Source organism: Mixophyes fleayi, chromosome 3, assembly GCF_038048845.1.
Source record: "Mixophyes fleayi isolate aMixFle1 chromosome 3, aMixFle1.hap1, whole genome shotgun sequence".
Classification (NCBI taxonomy): Eukaryota; Metazoa; Chordata; class Amphibia; order Anura; family Limnodynastidae; genus Mixophyes; species Mixophyes fleayi.
Genome location: NC_134404.1, coordinates 51,578,214 through 51,599,750, shown reverse-complemented (window position 1 = coordinate 51,599,750; position 21,537 = coordinate 51,578,214). Strand labels below are relative to the sequence as shown.

Here is a 21,537-nt window from a genome sequence, read left to right as displayed (position 1 = left end):
AGGCAAGGCTTATATTGCCTTTATGCTATTTGATTGGCACACACTATTATGCAATGACAGGTCAAAATAGCTTAAAATCAATTGACAAATTAACATTAGACCCACCCCCATGAATCGACTTATCTATATTGCACGCTGCTGCGACTATTGGGAGATTGCAGCATGCAGAGATTACTTCTACAGTCTGACACATCTATGTGTTCACAAACAAGCATTAAACCCATAAGTAGGACATGGTGAGTGGAATTAGAATTTTAACCCCATATTTTCTGAAAAGTTGTTTTGTACAAAGTCAAAGGTAGGAGGAAGATTATACGGTGGTTTAAGACCCCACTGCTAAGTATTCTTATATTTACACTTAAAAAAAGGTATGGCGCTCTTCAGATGTGTATTTATTGTGCTCAGCCTTCAACAATGTCATTTCATAACCCAGGACAGATAAGCCCCCGCCTGCCTGGCAGCTATTCTTTGGATCACTATCCTACCTACCTACCCAGTTACATACCCAGGGCTGCCAAGAGGAATTCAAGGCCCCAGTACAGCAACTTCATGGGGCCCCCCCTTATAGTTGAGCATGGTAAAAAAATTGTAGCAAAACCGCAGAGCGGCGGCACAAATATGGGAGTGGTCGTGCAATTGGGGAGTGGATATATGCATCATTGGGGCATGGCTAGTAGGTGAAAAGCACTAGACCAACCGAATACAGAAAAAAACCTGCATTGCTGTGTACACCATTTGCACAAAGGACATCTAGCACCATAGTGTAGTATATAAAGAATGCAGTACGTACATAAAGAGTTCACAGACTTGGTCTACCCCTAACATTTGGCAGAACAGTCACCAAAAATTGGGTTTGTCCCACTAGAATAACAACATTTCACAGACTCTCCTGCTCTCTCCTACCTGTTCTTGTCACTTTTACCACCTGTGGCTGTTGGCTTCTTTAGTTGCGGTTTGTCTGGGTCCTGGAATGCTGGAGGCTCTATATGGAAATAAAATGGGTACATTTAGAAAATTCCAACCAACCCTGGCATTAAATCAACAGCACCCATGAATAATAATAAGACCTTCCTTCAAACCCAATATTAAAATAATAGTATTCCCATTTAATAAATAAACCTATTTCCCTCCCTTCAAACAGCCCCAGCAATAAATTAATAGTACTTACATTTCATAAATATATACCTATTTCTCACAACCATCACTGCCATTAAATAATTTATTGTCCTATTTAATAAAGAGACCTCATTGCCACAAACCCCCTATGATATCACATGCCCTCCATGCTGCTTTCCACCCTTCACCTGGCCCCATTCATCACACTGTGTCATGCTGCCCCCCCCTTCATCACTCTGTGCCATTCTGCCCACTCTTCATCACTCTGTGCCATGCTGCCCCCCCCTTCATCACTCTGTGCCATGCTGCCCACCCTTCATCACTCTGTGCCATGCTGCTCCCCCCCTCCTCTTCATCACTGTCCCATGCTGCTCCCCCCCTTCATCACACTGTGCCATGCTGCTCTCCCCTTCATCCCTCTGTGCCATGCTGCCCACTCTTCATCACTCTGTGCCATGCTGCCCCCCTTCATCACTCTGTGCCATGCTGCCCACTCTTCATCACTCTGTGCCATGCTGCCCCCCCTTCATCACTCTGTGCCATGCTGCCCCCCTTCATCACTCTGTGCCATGCTGCTACCCCCCTCCTCTTCATCACTGTCCCATGCTGCTCCCCCCCTTCATCACACTGTGCCATGCTGCTCCCCCCTTCATCCCTCTGTGCCATGCTGCTTTCCCCCCTTCATGAAACTGTGCCATGCTGCTCCCCCCCTTTTTCATCTCACTGTGCCTCCCCTTTTATCTTTATCTCACTATGCCTTTCTGCTTTCCTTCCCTTGCCTCCGTTCCTTTACTTACCTTTGTATTGGCTTCTTTCATCTATTTTTTCTTTTCTTCTCTTCTCTTCTGTCTTCTTGCTGGGTCCTCTCTGCGCCGCTACTCACTGAATGTCGGGCGTGACGTAATGACATTCAGTGCAAACGGAGGAGGGAAGAGGGACGCTGGCGCTGCAATCATGTGAGTATTTGTATACTCACATGATTACGGCGCTGTATTAAGGATTCAGTACTCTAAGTTGCTCTTAACAGTCCTTCACAGACTGCATTCCAAATAGGTCATCTAGTAGTCCACAGTGAAATCCTGAGTATCACAGTTATGTTCTGTTACTAAAAAACTGGTGTTTGATGGTATGGATCCTCGCTTTTGAGTCCAGTTTCTATATGTGATGCAAATCTGCACAAGTAGTTAGTATCTCTTTGGCAACTGTGTATTCTGACAATATTTGCACCTGGCCAGGGCTTACATGTACAATTTATGATCTAATGGTAAGTCTAATATACAAGTCTTTGAGTGTTCCCACTTATCTCTCTGGGAGGTATATATGATCCCTCATCTTCATGGTACTGGATTAGTCTCAGGTGGTGCCTTTTTCTTTGTATCTCTCTGTAGATGTTCTCTTAACCTCTCTCACGGACTCCTGTCAGCTCTCTTTATTTCTCTACGGCTAATCTCGTCAGCTCTCTATATCTACAACTGTCACATCGCATCTGCTCTGCTGATCATCAGATATCACTGTGGCAGCTCACACAGCAATGTTTCAATCTATACAACTTTAATCAATTTCTAAATCTGACATGTCTAGCATATTTATAGCAAATACGTTTACAATATTTAACATTCCTATGTCATTTCTTAGCATTTTTTCATTCTAACATTCTTATACACTAAACTTTATTTGTAGAGAATTCCGAGGCACTTACGTATACTAGATATTTGTCAGTGCTTGTATTGCATTATCTGTCCGACTAGACAAATCAAACTATGCCTATATTTAGATGATACTTCCCCACTTAGGTATAGATGTCTGGCAGTATAGATGTGTGACTTGACACATTATTCTCACTTACTTAACCGAGTGCTTCAAGCAGCAAATAGTTTCAGACCCACTTACATATTTATATATTTTTTAACTCGTCAAAGCTCATTCAGAGAATAATTAAAAAGTGCCTCTAAAATCTAAAAACAACATATAAGAAATAGAAAAAAATGTTCTGCAATAAACGTATATTAAGCAAACTTTTCACAAAATATATAAAAATAAAAATTAATGTAGAAATATTGTTTAATAAGTTTTTAAAACCTAAAGATGTCACTGTTGCTATTGTAGCACAAGGAGGCACCCAGTCAGTGACTAAAAGATTTCACCATCAAAAAACTAAAAGGAGGAGGATGAAAACCAACCTATATAAGTTTTTTTATTTTCTAATGTAATGAATTGAAATGACCATTTTATTATATATATATATATATATATATATATATATATATATATATATATATATATCTACAGTATATCTCCTTGAAGTGGATGTTTCACATTTGAAGATGTTTATACAGTTCGCTGTGCATGGTGGCTCAGTGGTTAGCACTTCTGCCTCACAGCACTGGGGTCATGAGGTCGATTCCCGACCATGGCCTTATCTGTGTGGAGTTTGTATGTTCTCTCTTTGTTTGTGTGGGTTTCCTCCAGGTGCTCCACTTTCCTCCCATACTCCACAAACATACTATTAGGATAATTGTATGCTATCAAATTGACCTTAGTGTGTGTTAGGGAATTAAGACTATAAGCTCCAATGGGGCAGGAACTGATGTGAATGACAAATATCTTCCATCCTTGCCAACTTGGGCAAGCTGGCATCCGGGAGATGGGGGTGGAGGTGGGCGTGTAGGGCGGGGCTCCGGGAATTGCGCCAATGGTCCCACCCCTAACTGACATCACACAGTTTTAGCCAATTACAGCAGGGAGTGGGGCCACGGTGATACGCAAATCGTGACATTAGCCCCGCCCCCGCCAATAAACTAATGGTCGGCCAGGAACCGAGAGGTTTGCCTGCTTTTCCGGGAGTCCGGGAGAACTCCAAGAAATTCAAGAGTCTCCTGGACTTTCCGTGAGAGTAGGTAACTATGATATCTTCTATACAGGGTTGTGGAATTAGTGGTGCGCATATAAATAAATAATGATTATGGTGTGCCAGCCAGCAGGGTTTCCTCCCCTAGCTTTCCTGCTGTATTTACAAACCAAAACTTAGTTTTAAACATTTAATGCTGGAGAGCTTTTCATAAATCAACAGGCCCTGATTCACTAGGGCCCTCACTCCTATTGCTTTTTCCTCTGCTCCTATGTGTTCCACTTGTGCGTCCTTGTAGCGTTTGTCCTACATATTCTTTACCACTCTGGTTACATACTTTTCCTATTACATCTTATGTAAAGTATTATGCTGCTTGAATGTCCAGTACTTTGCCTGCCCTCTATGTCTCTGTAATATGCTCGACCTCCCCACTGAGTGGAGCTGCTGATTTTTGTGGCACCTTATGAATAAATGATAATAATAACTAGACTAATAACAATAATTATCCACTCACAGTACCTGAATATTCAAGTGCTATGAGCCGTTTCACTCATTGAGGGAGAAACCATTCTGAGAATCTCTAACGTAGCAATCAATATAGCAGTGATATTTTAGGGCAGTAGTATATCGCAAAGGGCTGTCTCAAGCAAGCGGTTTGGGCAAACTCCATCCCTCACACCTCTCTAAGTGAAAATCCTCTTCGTATGTTGAAAATAAAAATAGAATATATTTTATCTGCACATTGAAAGTTCTAAATCTGCAGACTTCCATTAAATAATTACCATAGTGTTTGCTAAGGCGGTAAATTAAATATAGGTATGGGATATAGAGAACTTATAGAGCTTATAGAGAAACGCAATCTAAAAACCAGATCAAAAGAGTAAATGATTGCTGCTGTTTTGACATTGTCATATACATAGACAATAGCACTAAGCATTTCCTCCAACAGTCACTGGGAGGAGCACTGCTAAAAAATGTAATGAGGAATGGAAGGGGCAGTATGGGAAAAGTAGGGGTCCATTTTCTGTGATATTTAGAAAATTTTAGGCATAGGGCTAGATTTACTAAACTGCGGGTTTGGAAAAGTGGAGATGTTTCCTATAGCAACCAATCAGATTCTAGCTGTCATTTACTTAGTGCATTCTACAACATAACAGCTGGAATCTGATTGGTTGCTATATGCAACATCTCCACTTTTTCAAACCCTCAGTTTAGTAAATATACCCCATAGTCTTCAAAATGATGGAAAAAAAACTTTACTCGGGAAACCCTATGTCCCAAACCTTCCATATAATAGAACCCATATCTGTATAATGCACAGAATGCATGTTTCATGGTCCTTGTTTTCATGCAGAAAGGTTAGCCCTACAACATATCTTTTGTTTTAAAAGTATTATTTCAATATATTTCATACTTGCTCAGTCTCCCGAAAATGTCCGTGAGACTCCTTATTTACGGATAGGTCTCCCTGACTCTCCGGAGAGCAAGCCATACTTCCACATCCTGCCCACTTCCTGGTGAATTGAGGAGGATAAGAGCCTCCATAACGCGATTAGCGGTGAATGGCGTTATTTCGGCCCTATCCCACATGGCAAAACGACATTTGCTTCATTGCATTGTGGGGCGGAGCTGCAATTTGCCATGCCCCGCCTCTTCCACTCTTCCACCCTCACACCCCACCTCCCCTCCGGGAAGGTTAAAAGGTTGACAAGTATGGTATATTTAACTGTATTGCGTATCATTGTGATACCTGCTCTTCTGACATATTTTTAGTAATTAAACTAAAACAATGTAAACAATGTTTAGTATGAGGTCTGAGGCTGCAATTAGAGAGTAAGAGAGCTGAACATTTATCAGAAATGTTTATTTTTACACAGCAGACAATCAAACACACTAGATATTGAAAGCAGTCCATAGTCCGTCAACACCAACATGTTTGAATAAAATTTGTGCAATTCCTGCATTCTGATTATATTCCCTGGAGAAGAACATTTTATGTTTTGACAAGATCTCATTGGCAGTTTTACATTTCTAAGAGTAAGAAAAAGGACAACGCTGTATAAATATATTCCTGAGATTCATTCCTTATCCACTCTATTTTTAGCACAAAGAAGATTATCACCATTATTCAGTAATTTACAAACTATTTAAAGAACGCAATTCAACTTTATGATCAAATTGAGGTTGCAATAACATTCCATGCTGCTTTTTATAGGAGATGTAACATGAATATGTAGTAATGTATATCCTCACTGGACCATGCAGGAGCCAGGGACCCTGGATTAGACTAGCAGAGGAGTCGGCGTGCAGAAGGTTGTAATATCTGCATTAAGAGAGATGTTACTGCATAGGTCTCCGAGGTCACAGGGTCCTAAATCTGTCCTCAACTATACTGTTTGCTTTATAGATATCTTTAAAGGACAAATGATTTTATAATGATCCAAACACTAAGCGTTCAAATCCATATCCACTGTCACCACAGAAATTAATGTGCGCAAATCATCATGCTTAGGACTGAGGCGGAATGTTCAGCATTCAAGATAGATAGATAGATAGATAGATAGATAGATAGATAGATAGATAGATAGATAGATAGATAGATCCTAAGGGCCTGATTCATTAAGGAAAGTAAAGCAAAAAAAAATTAAAAATGAGTAACTTTTCACCTGGGCAAAACCATGTTGCATTGGAGGGGGTGGTAAATTGAAAATGTAGGGACAGATTTATAGTTGGGGTAGGGCATGTCCTAGATTAACTTTAAATTTCAGTGTACAAATAAAGCTATAAAGTATTTGTGTGCTACATGAAAAACAGCCAGTATTTTCCTTATGTGCAAAATAATAATCTAATTTGCACCCCTTAAATTATAACATGGCTTTGTCCAGGTGAAAGCTTACTCAATTTTTTGCCTTACTTTCCTTAATGAATCTGGGCCAATATCTAAACTTGAATATATATATATATATGTATATATATATATAATTATATATATACAGGGTGATTCAAAAGTCGCAGTACACCCTTTTATTTCAAAAACTCTACAGGAAATTGGGAAACCTGAATACTCCAGTAAGATATGGGTGACGTGGTCTATCTTTTACGGTATGTACCAAACATGGGCGCCATCTTGAAATCGGCCAATCGGCCCAATTCCTGTACAGTTTTTGAAATAAAAGGATGTACTGCGACTTTTGAATCACCCTGTATATATATATATATATATATATATATAGATAGATAGATAGATAGATAGATAGATAGATAGATAGATAGATAGATAGATAGATATGAGTGAACTTTGTATTTAGAAGTGTGTCAGCCTGATTGGCAGCACTTTCCATGTGGAAAACTATATATTAGTGCATAGGAATGCCAAGAATATAAAGAGGAATTTGAAAAAGTTGCAATGTCAAGATACAAAGGAGATATCATCTCAAAATAGAAGCTAACATAAGGAAGAACCATGCTTTTTACAGATGCCCTTTGAGCCTTCTTTCTTCTACGAGATGCCCTGGTCTGCTATGACATTTTTCGTATCTTGTCTAGTTTTTTTGAATTTTGTATGTCTTTAATTCCTTTGAATTCTAGTTCCTGGTCCTGTTTCTTGAATATCAGCCATTATTTATAACCAATACATGACTTTGGATGTAGCTTTATCATTGGCAGACTGGAGGCCAAGCTGACCCCAAAACAAATTTACAATGAAAACGGTAAAAGACAAAAAGCCCCATAAAAACAAACAACGCAGCCTATAGCTGAGTTTTAGAGATCAGTTTATTACAATTTTTAGCATATGCCCAAATAGCATATAGATGTAGTCAGTCATTCAGCACACTCACCCCCATGGATATTTATTTTACGTAATTTAAATAACTATAGAAAAGCATGAGCTATGATTTATAGTTTTCATGTTGTCATGCAAGCTACCCATCCAAGCATGAACACAACAACCTTGATATCATCGACATGACTGTCTCTACAATGGAGGTTGTCACACTCACCAGCTTGGACAATAACAATAAAGGGAGATTACAACTCTTATCATAATCCCAATGCAAAATGGAATCTTCATAGATGACTTGTAGACTGTTCATACAGGCTATCCATTCATGCACTCACACACCAACTTCCATATCACATGTAGATGAACATGATGAAAACATCAAGAAAGAACTGTAGATCACCAAACTGTCCGATAAAAACTTTTTCTATGTTCCAAAACACTGTGATCCTTCTCATTGCAGTGATCTTCTCTTCTTTTTCAGAGTTTATCAGACAATTTTTTTCAGTTCCTTTTCAAATTGTTGAATGATCGTCTCATAGGTTGCAGAGTGTTTTCTTTATTTGAAACAAAAGGCAGTCTCAGAAGGCTGTCATATTCAATGTGTCATTGTTTCTTTCTAGATTTGTCAATTTACCAGCACTATTGTTTAGATCCAGTATTGGTAGATGTCATATCCACCAAATGGCTGGAGAGAAGAGAACCGTAAGACACGAAAACATTATGCATTTGTTATATGTAATGCAAGTCAGCAGGAAAGCTTCTACGAGTGTTGGAAAAAATCTGGTCTGTCTAAATGTTGGTTATCAATAATTAAATGCCTGTAATGACCTCTTCTGTGATTTCTCGGTGGTGATCTCATTACTGCCCTCATCTTGTTGCTATTGTCAGTAAATCTTGCTGATATTATTCTAGAGTTATGACTATCTTTCTACTGTATGTCACAGTGGCCTTTGGATATTAGCCTTATATAGTGTAATGGTATTCAAGTCAAGTCAGTCATACTGAAGTCAAAACAAGCAGATATCAAGATATTGGGCCAGCTGGATAAACATAGAAAAACACCCAAAAACAGATACCTACCAAAACCAAAGTGTCGGAGTTCTACGACCAAGAGGAATATGGTCTGCAGGTTAACGGTGTTGCCTCTCTAAATGGGTACAGTCAAGAAAACTACAAGGAAATCCTAAAGGAATAGCTGATCTTTATTTGGGATTAATCACTTTCATTGCTGGCAGGTGTATGCTAATTAACCTTTGAACATCATTTGAAGGTGATTGGTTAACTTTGACAACAGCTACACAACATTGATAAAGGGTGTGCACACTTATGAAGTTTCTATTTTCACTACATTTTCCTAAAAATTGTCCATTTATTTTTCACTTGAATGTTGATGCTTGCAAGATCACATTAACGGTGGAAAAGGGTCTGACACAATTTATTTTGATTTCAGGATTTAAATCACAAAGGTCTGCAATTTCAATAAGGGTATGCAGACTTTTCATATCCACTGTAAATAGATATATGACAGAAATCGGGATAGAGAAATAGATGGCAGACCGATAGATAGATAGATAGGTAGATAGATAGATAGATAGATAGATAGATAGATAGATAGATAGATAGATAGGTGCAAGAAAAATAGATAAAGATATAGGTTTCAGATAGTTAGATTAAAAGATAGCTAGACATATACATGGATACATCTAAAAAGAGATAGATAAAAAGATATTTAGATAAATAGTGATAAAAAAATATTGATATGAAAAGCCAGAGGGCTCACCACACAAAGAGACTGCTTCTCAAACCTACCTTCATTCACCGGTTTCCTTGGAGTGCTATGCAGATCATTGAGGCAACCAAGCTCAATGTTCTCCTGCTTTTGGCAGGTGTACAAAAAGCCAAGCCTGCAAAGACTTCCACAAGCCTTGTAGCAGGCATGTTTCTCTGATCAGCCCAAGAGGAGCAGTAATGCCTAGTCAGAACTGTCCAATCAGGTGAGAGATAAGGATGTAGCATGAGACAACACTGGAACAATCCTGGTGAATGTTTCATCAGGATAGCCAATATGAGAGAGTGGATAGGCTGCACTGTCAATTAATCTAGACTAGACTTGACTAGGCCTATGAGAAATAAGTACAAAGGGGAAATCTCTTATCCTGAAAATGAGCAGGATTTCACCACAGGGATATTGCATATTACTGTTGAGCATGGGGGGTAGCCTGAGAGCAGGACACAAAGTAGGATCTAAGATGAGGGTTTACCTATAATATGCTATAATTTGTCATTTAAGCAAGACCAGTATACTCAATCACAGTGTCTTTAACACTGACATATCTGCCACTGGATTTTTCTAACACACCCAGGGACATCCGCCTTGGCTCACAGAATAGAGGGCAACACAAACAAATCAGGCACATAGGATACAATGGGAGGATAATCCATCTTATGAAGATGACTTCATCCCCCGTATTACCTGCTGAGGAGAGATCCTCATTTACATAGGACTTCATGTGTCAGACTCCCTTAAAAAAGCAATGCTTAAAATACAGATTATTATTATTATTACCATTTATTTATATAGTGCCACTGATTCCGCAGCGCTGTACAGAGAACTCACTCACATCAGTCCCTGCCCCATTGGGGCTTACAGTCTAAATTCCCTAACACACACACACACACACAGACTAAGGTCAATTTGTTACATACAAACACCTCAGATAAGGCCATGGTCGGGAATTGAACTCATGACCCCAGTGCTGGATGGCAGAAGTGCTAACCACTTAGCCACCAAGATGCTGTATTTACAGTGATATACCAGGCATGCTGTACCAATAATAGGACTAACTTCTAATCTGTGAACTCACCTAGATACATTTAAGAATATTGTAGCTGTAACATAAGGCACATATATGTTGTAACGTGCAGCACGATGGCTAAGTGGTTAGCACTTCTGCCTCACAGCACTGGGGTCATGAGTTCAATTCCCGACCATGGCCTTATCTGTGAGGAATTTGTATGCTCTCCCTGTGTTTGTGTGGGTTTCCTCCAGGTGCTCCGGTTTCCTCCCACACTCCAAAAACATACTGGTAGGTTAATTGGCTGCTAACAAATTGACCCTAGTCTGTGTGTGTGTGTGTGTGTGTGTGTTAGGGAATTTAGACTGTAAGCCCCAATGGGGCAGGGACTGATGTGAGTGAGTTCTCTGTACAGCCCTGCGGAATCAGTGGCGATATATAAATAAATGGTGGTGATGATGATGATGATGATCGAGAAGTGGCTGACACAGCTATCTGGCATACTTTTTGGATATCAAGTAAGTCAGGGGCAGGTCGATGTGGCTATAGTGAGACAATAACATATGGTAGTGCCCAGTTGTATTAAAAGGGCTCTAGCCAAATCTTGCCTCATACCAGATGCCCAAGGATAGCACCTCCACCATCCCCATCTGACATACAATGGCAAGAAAAAGTATGTGAACCCTTTGGAATGGCCTGGATTTCTGCATAAATTGTTCATAAATGTGATCTGATCTAAGTCACAAGAATAGACACACACAGTCTGCTTACACTAATCACAGTACTTTTCTTGTCCATACTGAAAATAGCATTTTAACATTCAAAAGTATAGGTTGGAAAAAGTATGTGAAAAAGTATGTGAACACCTAGACTAATGGCTTCATATAAAGCTAATTGGTGTCAGGAGTTAGGTAACCTGGAGTTCATTCAATGAGACAAGATTGGAGGTGTTGGTTAGAGTTGCCCTGACCTATAAAAACCATTCACAAAGTAGAAGGTTGCTAATGAGACACCAGATGACTTAAAATTACGAATTGTTGACTTGCATAAAGCTGGAACAGGTTACAAAAGTATCTCTAAAAGTTTTCATGTTCTTCAGTCCATGGTAAGACAAACTGTTTATAAATGGAGAAAGTGCAGCACTTTTGCCGCTCTCCCTAGGAGTGGTTGTCCTGCAAAGATGACTGCAAGAGCACAGTGCTGAATGCTCAAAGAGGTTAGAGTGTCAGCTAAAGACTTACAGAGATCTCTGCAAAGTCTACAATATGTAAAACATGGAACAAGAGTGGTATTTATGGGAGGACACCACAGAAGAAACCAATGTTCTCCCAAAAAATATTGCTGCACATTTGAAGTTCGCTAAAGAGCATCTCTACATTGCACAGTGTTACTGGCAAATGCTTTGTGGACAGATGAATGGAAAGTTGAGTTGTTTGGAAGGAACACACAACAGCATGTGCGGAGGAAACAAAGGCACAGTACACCAGCATCAAAACCTCATCCCAACTGTTAAATATGGTGGTAGGGAGCTGTTACGAGCCGCTAAGGCAACGGCAACGGTCGTTAAGGCAACGGTCGGGATGCTGTCTTATCTAAACGCCACGCCCCGGCATTAGGAGCCGCCGGGTGCGTGCCCAAGTAATTAGAATTAATTAAACAGCCTCTGAGGCTGATTATTACCTCCTGGGCTCCCCTGCTTCCTATTGGCCAGTCTGTGTATATAAGGCAGAGAGGGCTAGCCTCCCTGTCGGTTATAGCATTCAGGTTCTGCCTGATTGCCTGCTCCAGCTCATGTTATCTTGCTAAACTCTGGATTGATTTACAGTGTATGAGCCTCTGCCTGTTTCTTGGACTTTGATTGTGTGCTTTTTGCCCTGACCTCTGCTTGGTTACCTGGACTCCCTTTGTTTGCTGCCAGCCCCGATCTCTTGCCTGTAACTGACCTCGTTACCTGCCTCAGACCCAAGACCTTGGCCGGCCTCTGACTATGCTTTGCCGACCATCTTCCGCTACCCTGTGCTGTGGTATAATAAGCTTGTACTGCGCTGAGTATAAGACCTGGGGGCATCTGAGTACCGGTGAGCACTACCAGTTCTATGGGAAAGGAGGCTGCTATAGGTGAAGACTTCTACTTCCTGTTCTACAAGCTTATGATAGTAACCGTAGCCGTAACAGGAGCACCACGGTTTGATTTGCTGCCTCAGGGCCTAGACCGCTTGCTATCTTTGGTGGGAAAATGAATTCCAAACTTTATAAAGATATTTTGCAAGAGAATGTAATAAGGCAAGATGTCTGCCATTTGAAGCTCAACAGACGTTGGGTGATGCAAGAGGACAAGGACCCAAAACACAGAACTAAACCAACAACAGATTGGCTTCAACAAAAGAAAATTAGCTTTCTGGATTAGCCCAGTCGGATTCCTGACCTCAACTTGATTGAGATCCTATGGCATGACCTGAATAATGTGGTTTACACCAGACATCCCAAGAATATAGTGGAAATTAAACAATTTTCTATGGAGGAATGGTTCAAAATGAGCTGATTGACACTTTTTGCTCATTCCTGTACACTGAATTTTTGGCTTTCATCCTGACCAATGCTACTGACCAGACATTTGCTATTCAGTGTACTAGACCTGGGCTTCTGTCCTAATTACAGTCCCTTACAGGTTCTAGTGTATACCAGATATTGGACTATGATGCCGATTTTATATCTTTACTCACTATAATTACTGCTACTCTTCAGAATTTTTTTTACTGAAAATGAAAAACATAGACAAATTTATTGATAGGAGATAAAGAGATTGTTCGTAGACAGACACGCGTATAGAAAAATAGAGATAAAAATAGAGATAGATTTCAGTTGCTCTTTCTTTCTTTGTTTATGTCTGCTCAACCATACTTGTTTTTATAAAGCCCCACAGACGATTAAAACCAGGCCTGTCCAACCTGCGGCCCTCCAGGTGTTGTGAAACTACAAGTCCCAGCATGCCCTTCCAGCTATCAACTGGTTGTCTACTGGCAAAGCATGCTGGGGCTTGTAGTTTCACAACACCTGGAGGGCCGCAGGTTGGACAGACCTGATTTAAACTATTATACTTAGGCAGGTATACACCTTCTAAAGCAGCCTTGTTGCAGGAATATGTGTTTATCAGGAGAGGGCTGGCAAATTTTGGGTCAGGGGGCAAGACTCGACTCAAGGTAGTCCATTATGGGACCAGCCTGGGGGGCAGATGCAGGTTTTTATATCTGACACTCCTCCCACAGTCCTAGCTTGATAGGCAGGTGACACTCCCACTTTCCATTTAAAAAGGAGTTCTCATCAGCTGCTCTGCTTGATTGCTCTTACTACAGGACACATTCTGTCAGCCTGCTGTATCTGTGGGAAAAGCCTTTCAAAGCATGCAAGTTAAATCAGACTTCACACTACTATTTTGTCATACATATGTCCTCCACCTGTTTATCTTGAAGCGAGGTGAACTACTGTACAAATGTGTATCTATATTTGCAGTCTTTCTCTGCAGATTGCCAGCCAAATACTTGTCCCTTCTTTTAGAAGCATGTGACAAACACCTCCCTTTGTGTCTATATATAATATATATATATATATATATATATATATATATATATATATATAATGAGAGAGAGAATTTATTTAGTAATTATTAGTCATTAGTTATAGACCACCAACAAACTGCAATTTGTTCAGTGCTTTTCAGAGAATAATTAATCATTCACATCAGTTCCTTCCCCAGTGGAGCTTACAATCTATATTCCCTACCACATGAGCAAGCAGACACACAAGAGGGACAAGGGAGAATAGTGTTACACTTTACATGATACATTTATGAGATATACATTTTTAGAAAGCAGTGGGAGCATCTATCCAGCAGACCTATTACACCCAAAAAGACACAATGTGGATGGATAGAAGGAGTTTATGTTTAACAGAAGGACTGTTGGATGGCATGAATTTGTAGTGTCATCACAGTCCGGGGAAACAAGTAGTGTGACTCTGAAGTTGGCTGGAGGCAATAGTTCAGCTAGTCGCTGTTGCCCACCGCTGGCCAACATAGTCCACACAGCATCTCACTAAATGTGCTTGGATCAGTAGCAAAATTTTATATATACTGTATATCTGAAAAAAACTTCAAACCCACTATATTAAGTCTGACAGTCCAGAGTTTTTTTGTTAGTTACTGTGGATATGGTTTAAATCCATGGAGCACTGGGGTCTGAATAGGCCAGGATACAGCAATCTATGCACAGTCTTAAAACTACCAGTAATCTGATGCCTGCAAAGAAAATAAATGTCTTGCAAAGCAGAGACCTGAGTGCAAAACCAATATAAAGAGAAGTGTGGGTGGTAAATGGGACAGTAATGAAATAAGCACTGATGTGGTAGGAAACTTGTTGTTATCATTACATAGGAATATCATTAAGGCAACTGCAGCCATTCTATGTTACCTCACCAGACCTCTTCCTTTTTGTAAATTAAAGAGCTTTTCCAGGTATGGGGAGATTTAATAAACGCTGCTGCTGGAATCTATGCATTGTGTATGGGAATACTGACTTCCTGTAATTTTCCATTATTTCAGTGTCGATAATTCCAGTGGATAACAGATATGTTTCATTGAACTGTGTCTTCCTCATCCTGCTTTATACTTTAACATATTTTCGTAGAACGGAAACAATTATCCATTATTAATCTAGCTTGTGCATACTCTGCAGCACTATATAATTCTAACATTTTTATCAAGGCAACTCAGACACTGTTTTAGTGGAGCTTACGGTCTAAGGCTGTGCATAGGCAAACCGAGGGGGGTCTCTAGTGCCTGGAAACCCCCTCCAAGCCTGGGGCCCTGCATGATTGAGGTGGCTGGAACCTGCCCAGCTTCACACGGCTTTGCTTGAAAAGAGAGAGCTGCGTGCACCTAACAGTAGTGCATGCAGCATTGCCCATGTATATTATAGTGATAGGAAGAGTTGGAGAGCAGCCAAGCACTTTCTAATATTATAGCTATGCCCCCATGCATGCTGGTCACGCCCACTGATGGCGTGGTGTGGAAACCTAACTCTACAAATCCTGCGTTTGCCCCTGCAGCGGTTTCCAAACTGTGCACCGCAGCTCCTAGGGCCAGTGGTAAAGCAATGCAGGGGACTACTTGGTAATTATTTTGGCTTAGGGGTGCCTCGAACTGAGAAAGTTTAGGATCCACTGGTCTAAGGGGTAGATTTATCAAACTTTCTCAAAAAGAAAAGTGGAGGTGTTGCCCACAGCAACCATTTAAATTATAGATATCATTTTCTAGCACGCACTAGATAAAAATAAATGATTGCTAGAATCTGATTGGTTGCTATGGGCAACACCTCCACTTTTCCATTTGAGAAGGTTGGATACATCTTAGGGGGAGACTCAGTTAGCCATGAAGTGTCTCCGGTACATCTGTGAGATTTGACAGAAATCACCACTCGCTTTTTCCTTGCACCCCATAGAGATGCAAGGGATAATGAGCTGAGATTTCTACCATAATTGCCTGCAATGTGCATGGCACGATGTCCGCATGCCGCATCACCGTCAACTGAATATCCCCCTTGGTGTCAATTACCTACCACATACACACACCAGCTAACCTACCAATATGCCTTTAAACTATGGAAGGAAACCCAAGTGAACCTGGGTAGTACATAGAAACTACACCCAGGCAGCACCCCGGTGAGAGTGAAACCAATAGACACTGGTGCTCTGAGGCAGCCATTTTAACTACTGTGTCATCCTGTGAAAATAAATTTTTTAAGGAAACCAGGAATTATATTTTTTTTCTAAGGAATAAAACGGAAGATAATCAACATGAAAATAGGAATAGATAGTTTATTGTAATATATTCACACAAAAGGGTAGAATAGACAAGGGTCTTGAATTGCCCTCGAATGTATTGATGGATAGCTCTGTTGCCTAGTTTTATCACACCTTCCCTCTGCAGCTGCTCCTATTCCAAGCTACGGATCCTGATTGGCAGATGCTTTACAGAAATCTGCTTCTGGGGCTAAACCTTGAATGGCCTCAGTGGTGCTCAGCTGCAATTTGAAAGCACCGCCCCCCTCCTCTGTTGAGGTGAATTACTCACACAATGTATTGTTATCAGGCAGGTCACAGAGGGCATGTAGACAGAATTTCAAGAACCTCTCTGTGTCAAACATTTGGAGTAAAGCCATCAGTTCTGTGCCCAGAATATACTTTATGCCTCCAGATCTGGCTAAAGTGTCCGTCAATGCATCTAATCACACAATACATAATATTCTCTAATAAACTAGTTTTCAGCTTTGTACATTATAGGCCTTATCAACAACACAAAAGGTTTATTATTTATACATGTAGTATATTTCAATGGAGAAAGTAGAGCCAGACTGAGACAGGGGGGGGAGGGAGATGCCACAGGGCTGTAGTGATTTAGTCCACCAATTAAGACACTTCGCCCAAAGAGACCTGGACAGAAAAGGCTGCAGCTGATGCAAATCCTCTTGAGAAGCTGTTTGGTAATCACTCCTTACTACATACTACTGTGCTGTTCAATGACATAAATCAAAAGAACTCTTAAATTCCCTGTGAGGATATTCATCAGCTAAGGCCTTCCATACACATTTATACAAGGATGAGGTGCATCAATGGTGAGCGCATGTTAAAAATACAATTATTTGCATGCAACTTTTACCTAGTGTACCAAATCAGCGATGTAAATCCAAACACATATGAACCATACGTGTTGCCTGGCTGCACCACACATAATTCATGCTGCAGGTTTTCCTACGAAAAACTGTGAACTAATTGCAGTGTGGCCAGGCAGCATTTTCATATGTGTTTGGATTTGCATGTTGAATCCGGTCACCCAAGTTTAGCATGATATTAAGCACTATTGGATCAGTAATATGGGATCAGCCCCTGAACCACAAATGTTCCTGCTTTCCACATCTGTAACCGGGGCACCAGGAAAAAAAACCACTTGTGTAGTTTTATGAACCCCTTACTTACTAACCTTTGCCCCCTTTTCTTGTATATGCAGATTCTACTTCTGGTTCGGTACAAATTTTGATAAAGACTAATAGGGGGGTGATTCATTTAGGTGCGAGTGACCCCTTGGAGGTGCGAGCAAAGATGAGCGAAATAAAGTGCTTTTTCCAGTCGTGTTTATTAGATTACACGTGGAAAAACACAGTGCGAGGCAAACTGCACCCATTTGAATGCCCCCCCCCCCCCTAATGCTTCAGTAGAAGCTATTCACTGTTGTGTTTATTTTTCAATAAATATGATCACAAAAATAGATAGTCAAGAGTTGGCAACCCTGCTGACCAGGGCAGCCTGTGGCTGTCTAGTTGTTGTAGGACTACAGGTCCTAGCATGCACTGCCACCTTGGGTCTGACTAACAGGGAATGAGTGAGTTGTAGTTCAACTAGACAGACAAACCATGCATAGTGGTTGGGTTGGTGGCCTGGGAGTACAGTGTTAAAAAACAAAACATTGCAATAAATATTTACAGCATAAAAATGCCATTTTGCTATTTTCATATATATATATATATATATATATATATATATAGTGTGTGTGTGTGTGTGTGTATACAGAGTGACTTTATATTGCATATAGAATAAGAGTGTGGAATGTATAGAAATTGATGCCTATATGTCACCAAGATCTATCCTACCCACCCCCTGCTCTAGAATCCAGCTTGATCCTGGACAATATTCCTCAACCATTATCACATTTTAGCAGTTCTATAGACAACCATACTAAGCACTGAAGGATGCAGCAGACTCAACCAGAGAATTATTCTGCATGACAACCCTTAAACTGTCAGTGCCGGCTGAACATACGACGATCCCGGCTCCAGACTGCTGGTCCAGGCCGGCAGGGAAGCAGTTAAGCTCCGACAGACGCTCTCCAGTGGTTTAGTATTTTTTTGAGATCCCGTGGACCCGCCCACTGATAGATTTTGGCTCCAATGGCAAGCGAGAGGGGGTGTGGCCTTCCGTAACGCTTGGCTGGGGTGGGAGTGGTCGGCGCTCCGCGATTGGTCCTCCGGGAGTGATGTAATGCATATTATAGCCCTAATAACTAGTACAGTAGGAGGCTGGAAGTTTTGCAGAAGGAGTACGAGCACTCACCAGACCGGCAGGAGAGGGAGCAGGGGCTCCGGCGTCCACAGTCCTTCCCCCGGGGGTCACACGTTCATAGAAAGCAAAAAAAGGCAACAAAGTGACATCATGGTGCAGCAAGTAGACAGCCTGGACCTGGACAGCAGCCACCCCACAGAGTCCACAGACACCGAGGAGGGAGAGTTCATGGCTGGCAGCCCAGTAGCCCTGGATGAGAGTGACCCGGACTGGTGCAAAACGGCTACTGGCCACATCAAACGACCCATGAACGCCTTTATGGTATGGTCCAAGATCGAGAGGAGAAAGATCATGGAGCAGTCTCCGGACATGCACAACGCTGAGATCTCCAAGAGACTGGGGAAACGCTGGAAAATGCTGAATGACAGCGAGAAGATCCCCTTCATCAGGGAAGCCGAGCGGCTGCGGCTCAAACACATGGCGGATTATCCAGACTACAAGTACCGACCCAGGAAAAAACCCAAGCTGGAGGCTTCTTCAAAGCAGGCTCTGGGGCAGTCTCCGGAGAAGAGCCCCGGCGGCATCAAGAGCAGCAGCAGCAAGAGCTCGGCTAAGAAATGCCCCAAGCTCAAAGCCAGCAAGCCCGGGGCCAAGTCCCCGCAGGAATACTCTGGGATGGAGGACTATGTGTTTGGCAATCTCAAGGTGAGCAAGGCTGTGAAGTGTGTCTTCATGGATGAGGAGGAGGATGAGGAGGAGGAAGAGGAGGATGAGCTGCAGATCAGGATAAAACAGGAGGAAGACGATGAGCAGCTGAGACAGTACAATGTGGCCAAAGTGCCAGCCAGTCCCACCTTGAGCTCTTCAGCAGAGTCCACCGAAGGAGCCAGCATGTACGAGGAGGTGGGCAATGCCACCAACAGCAGACTCTATTATAACTTCAAAAACATCACCAAACCCAGCACAGCACAACCCACCGTCACCCTGGCACCATCCCGCTCTGTGTCTACCTCATCCAGTGACAAAGATGATCTTCTGTTTGATCTGAGCTTAAACTTCACACAGAACCCTCAGGCACCCGAGCTGGGGAACTCCAATTCAGGAAACCTTTCTCTCTCCTTAGTGGACAAAGACTTAGATTCGTGCAGTGAGGGAAGCCTTGGTTCCCACTTCGAATTCCCTGATTACTGCACCCCAGAACTCAGCGAGATGATTGCAGGGGACTGGTTAGAAGCCAACTTTTCAGACTTGGTATTTACCTACTGATTTTGTTTTTTGTTTTTGTTTTTTTTTATTTTTTTTGTAATTTTTTTGTATTAATATTTTTGGGGAGGGTTTGAACACAAAAAAACGGGAGGGCAGGAGACCATTTTTTAAAAACAAAAATTCATCAAGATATGGGGAGGGAGGGGGGTCTTGATTTCCCTGCCTGTGATTTCTGGCATTCACTGTAAGATTAGTGAAGGAAGGAGAGGAAAAAAAAAAAGAAAGAAGATGTTTTGATGGTCAACGGTCTGGAAAAATGTTGTGTAGAAATGTATATTTCTTGGCAGCTGAGCTGATTCTCAAGGGGGTCATTTGTGTATCTTATATATTTTTTTTGTTCCTCTACACATTTCAAATCTGTTGGAAAACTGACTATTGCAACCTTTTTTTGGAGGGAGAACACTCAACTCATGTCTTTTATGCATCTGAGTCTTAAAGCTGCAGGGAGCTGAAACACAGGACAACTGCTACACTTAACTGTGAACTGATTTCAATCAGAATTTTTACTTTTTTGCAGATCAAACACAAAAATGTATGGTTTCACAATGTGATTTTAATTGCCAACTTTTTTTGTAACTTGTTCCCTTATACCTCCTTGAATTTCAGGCAACCCAGACCTCAGTACAAAAAAAAAATAAGGTATTGAAACATTTTTGATACATAACAGACCTCAGTCTTTTTTAAAAATTAAAATATTTTCAGGCGTATTTTTGTACAGTTTAAAGGGAACATTCCTGCTGTCATTTTTTTTGTTGTTTTTAAGTAAGACTTTCAGGCACTTCCTATGTTTTCTTTTCTCTGTTTAGCATGCAAGTCTGTTGATAAAATTATGTCCTGGTATAAGGATTAAAAAAAAATGGAAGTAAAAAAAAAAATAATCCTTGCATCTAAAAGGCCTTGTGGTTTTAAAACCTTTTTTTTTGTACAGCTATAGTTCAGATTTGTCCAATATTTGTAGGTAAAGATTTATTGAAATGGTGACATAGACCTCAGAGCTGTTAGCTTAAAGATTGTATATGTACTGTAAAATAGTAGGATTCTATGTATATCATATGCTGTGATATGTGGATGGGGCCTGATAGAAGGTTTGAAACTGGATGCTGGATTTTTAGCAAGAAAAGGCACATAATAAAGGTTTTCTAAATGTGCAATATAACCTGAAAAGAATAAAAGTGAGTACAGACCATCTGCATATTCTAAAGCAAATGATGGAATAACAGACGTGTGCACTGTCTACATCATTGCCTGTTTTTCCTAATGCTGGAAGTGTCTGTATCTTGATGATTTTAATAAATCAGCTGGAACTGATAGAAACTGGTACTGGTGTCAGTGTGTCTGTGAAGAAAGGTCTGGGGTGATGGGTGGGGGTGTCTTCTGGGGGTTTACACTACTGGCCAAATCCAAATTGGGAGATAACATTTACGGGTGATACAATTCTATATAATTGAAATGATAAACTGATGTAATATATGCATGATTAAGACCTTCATTGTTTCCCACGTGCATGGTATGTTCAGGGAAGTGACACTGATTACATGCTTAGACTAACATGTGCATGTGCAGCCAGATGGAAATCTATTCTGTTGCTTTCATTGCATGTATGCACTTTTATGGCATTC

At 41.0% G+C, this 21,537-nt stretch overlaps 1 protein-coding gene across 1 annotated transcript; it reads left to right on the top strand.

Annotated features, from left to right (window-relative positions):
- The first annotated feature begins 18,659 nt into the window (after positions 1 to 18,659).
- On the top strand, positions 18,660 to 21,236 carry SOX11 (SRY-box transcription factor 11). Its single transcript, XM_075201483.1, has one exon. It carries the CDS (start codon positions 18,803 to 18,805, stop codon positions 19,916 to 19,918), a length of 1,116 nt encoding a protein of 371 aa, XP_075057584.1. The 5' UTR covers positions 18,660 to 18,802; the 3' UTR covers positions 19,919 to 21,236.
- Positions 21,237 to 21,537: the final 301 nt, after the last annotated feature.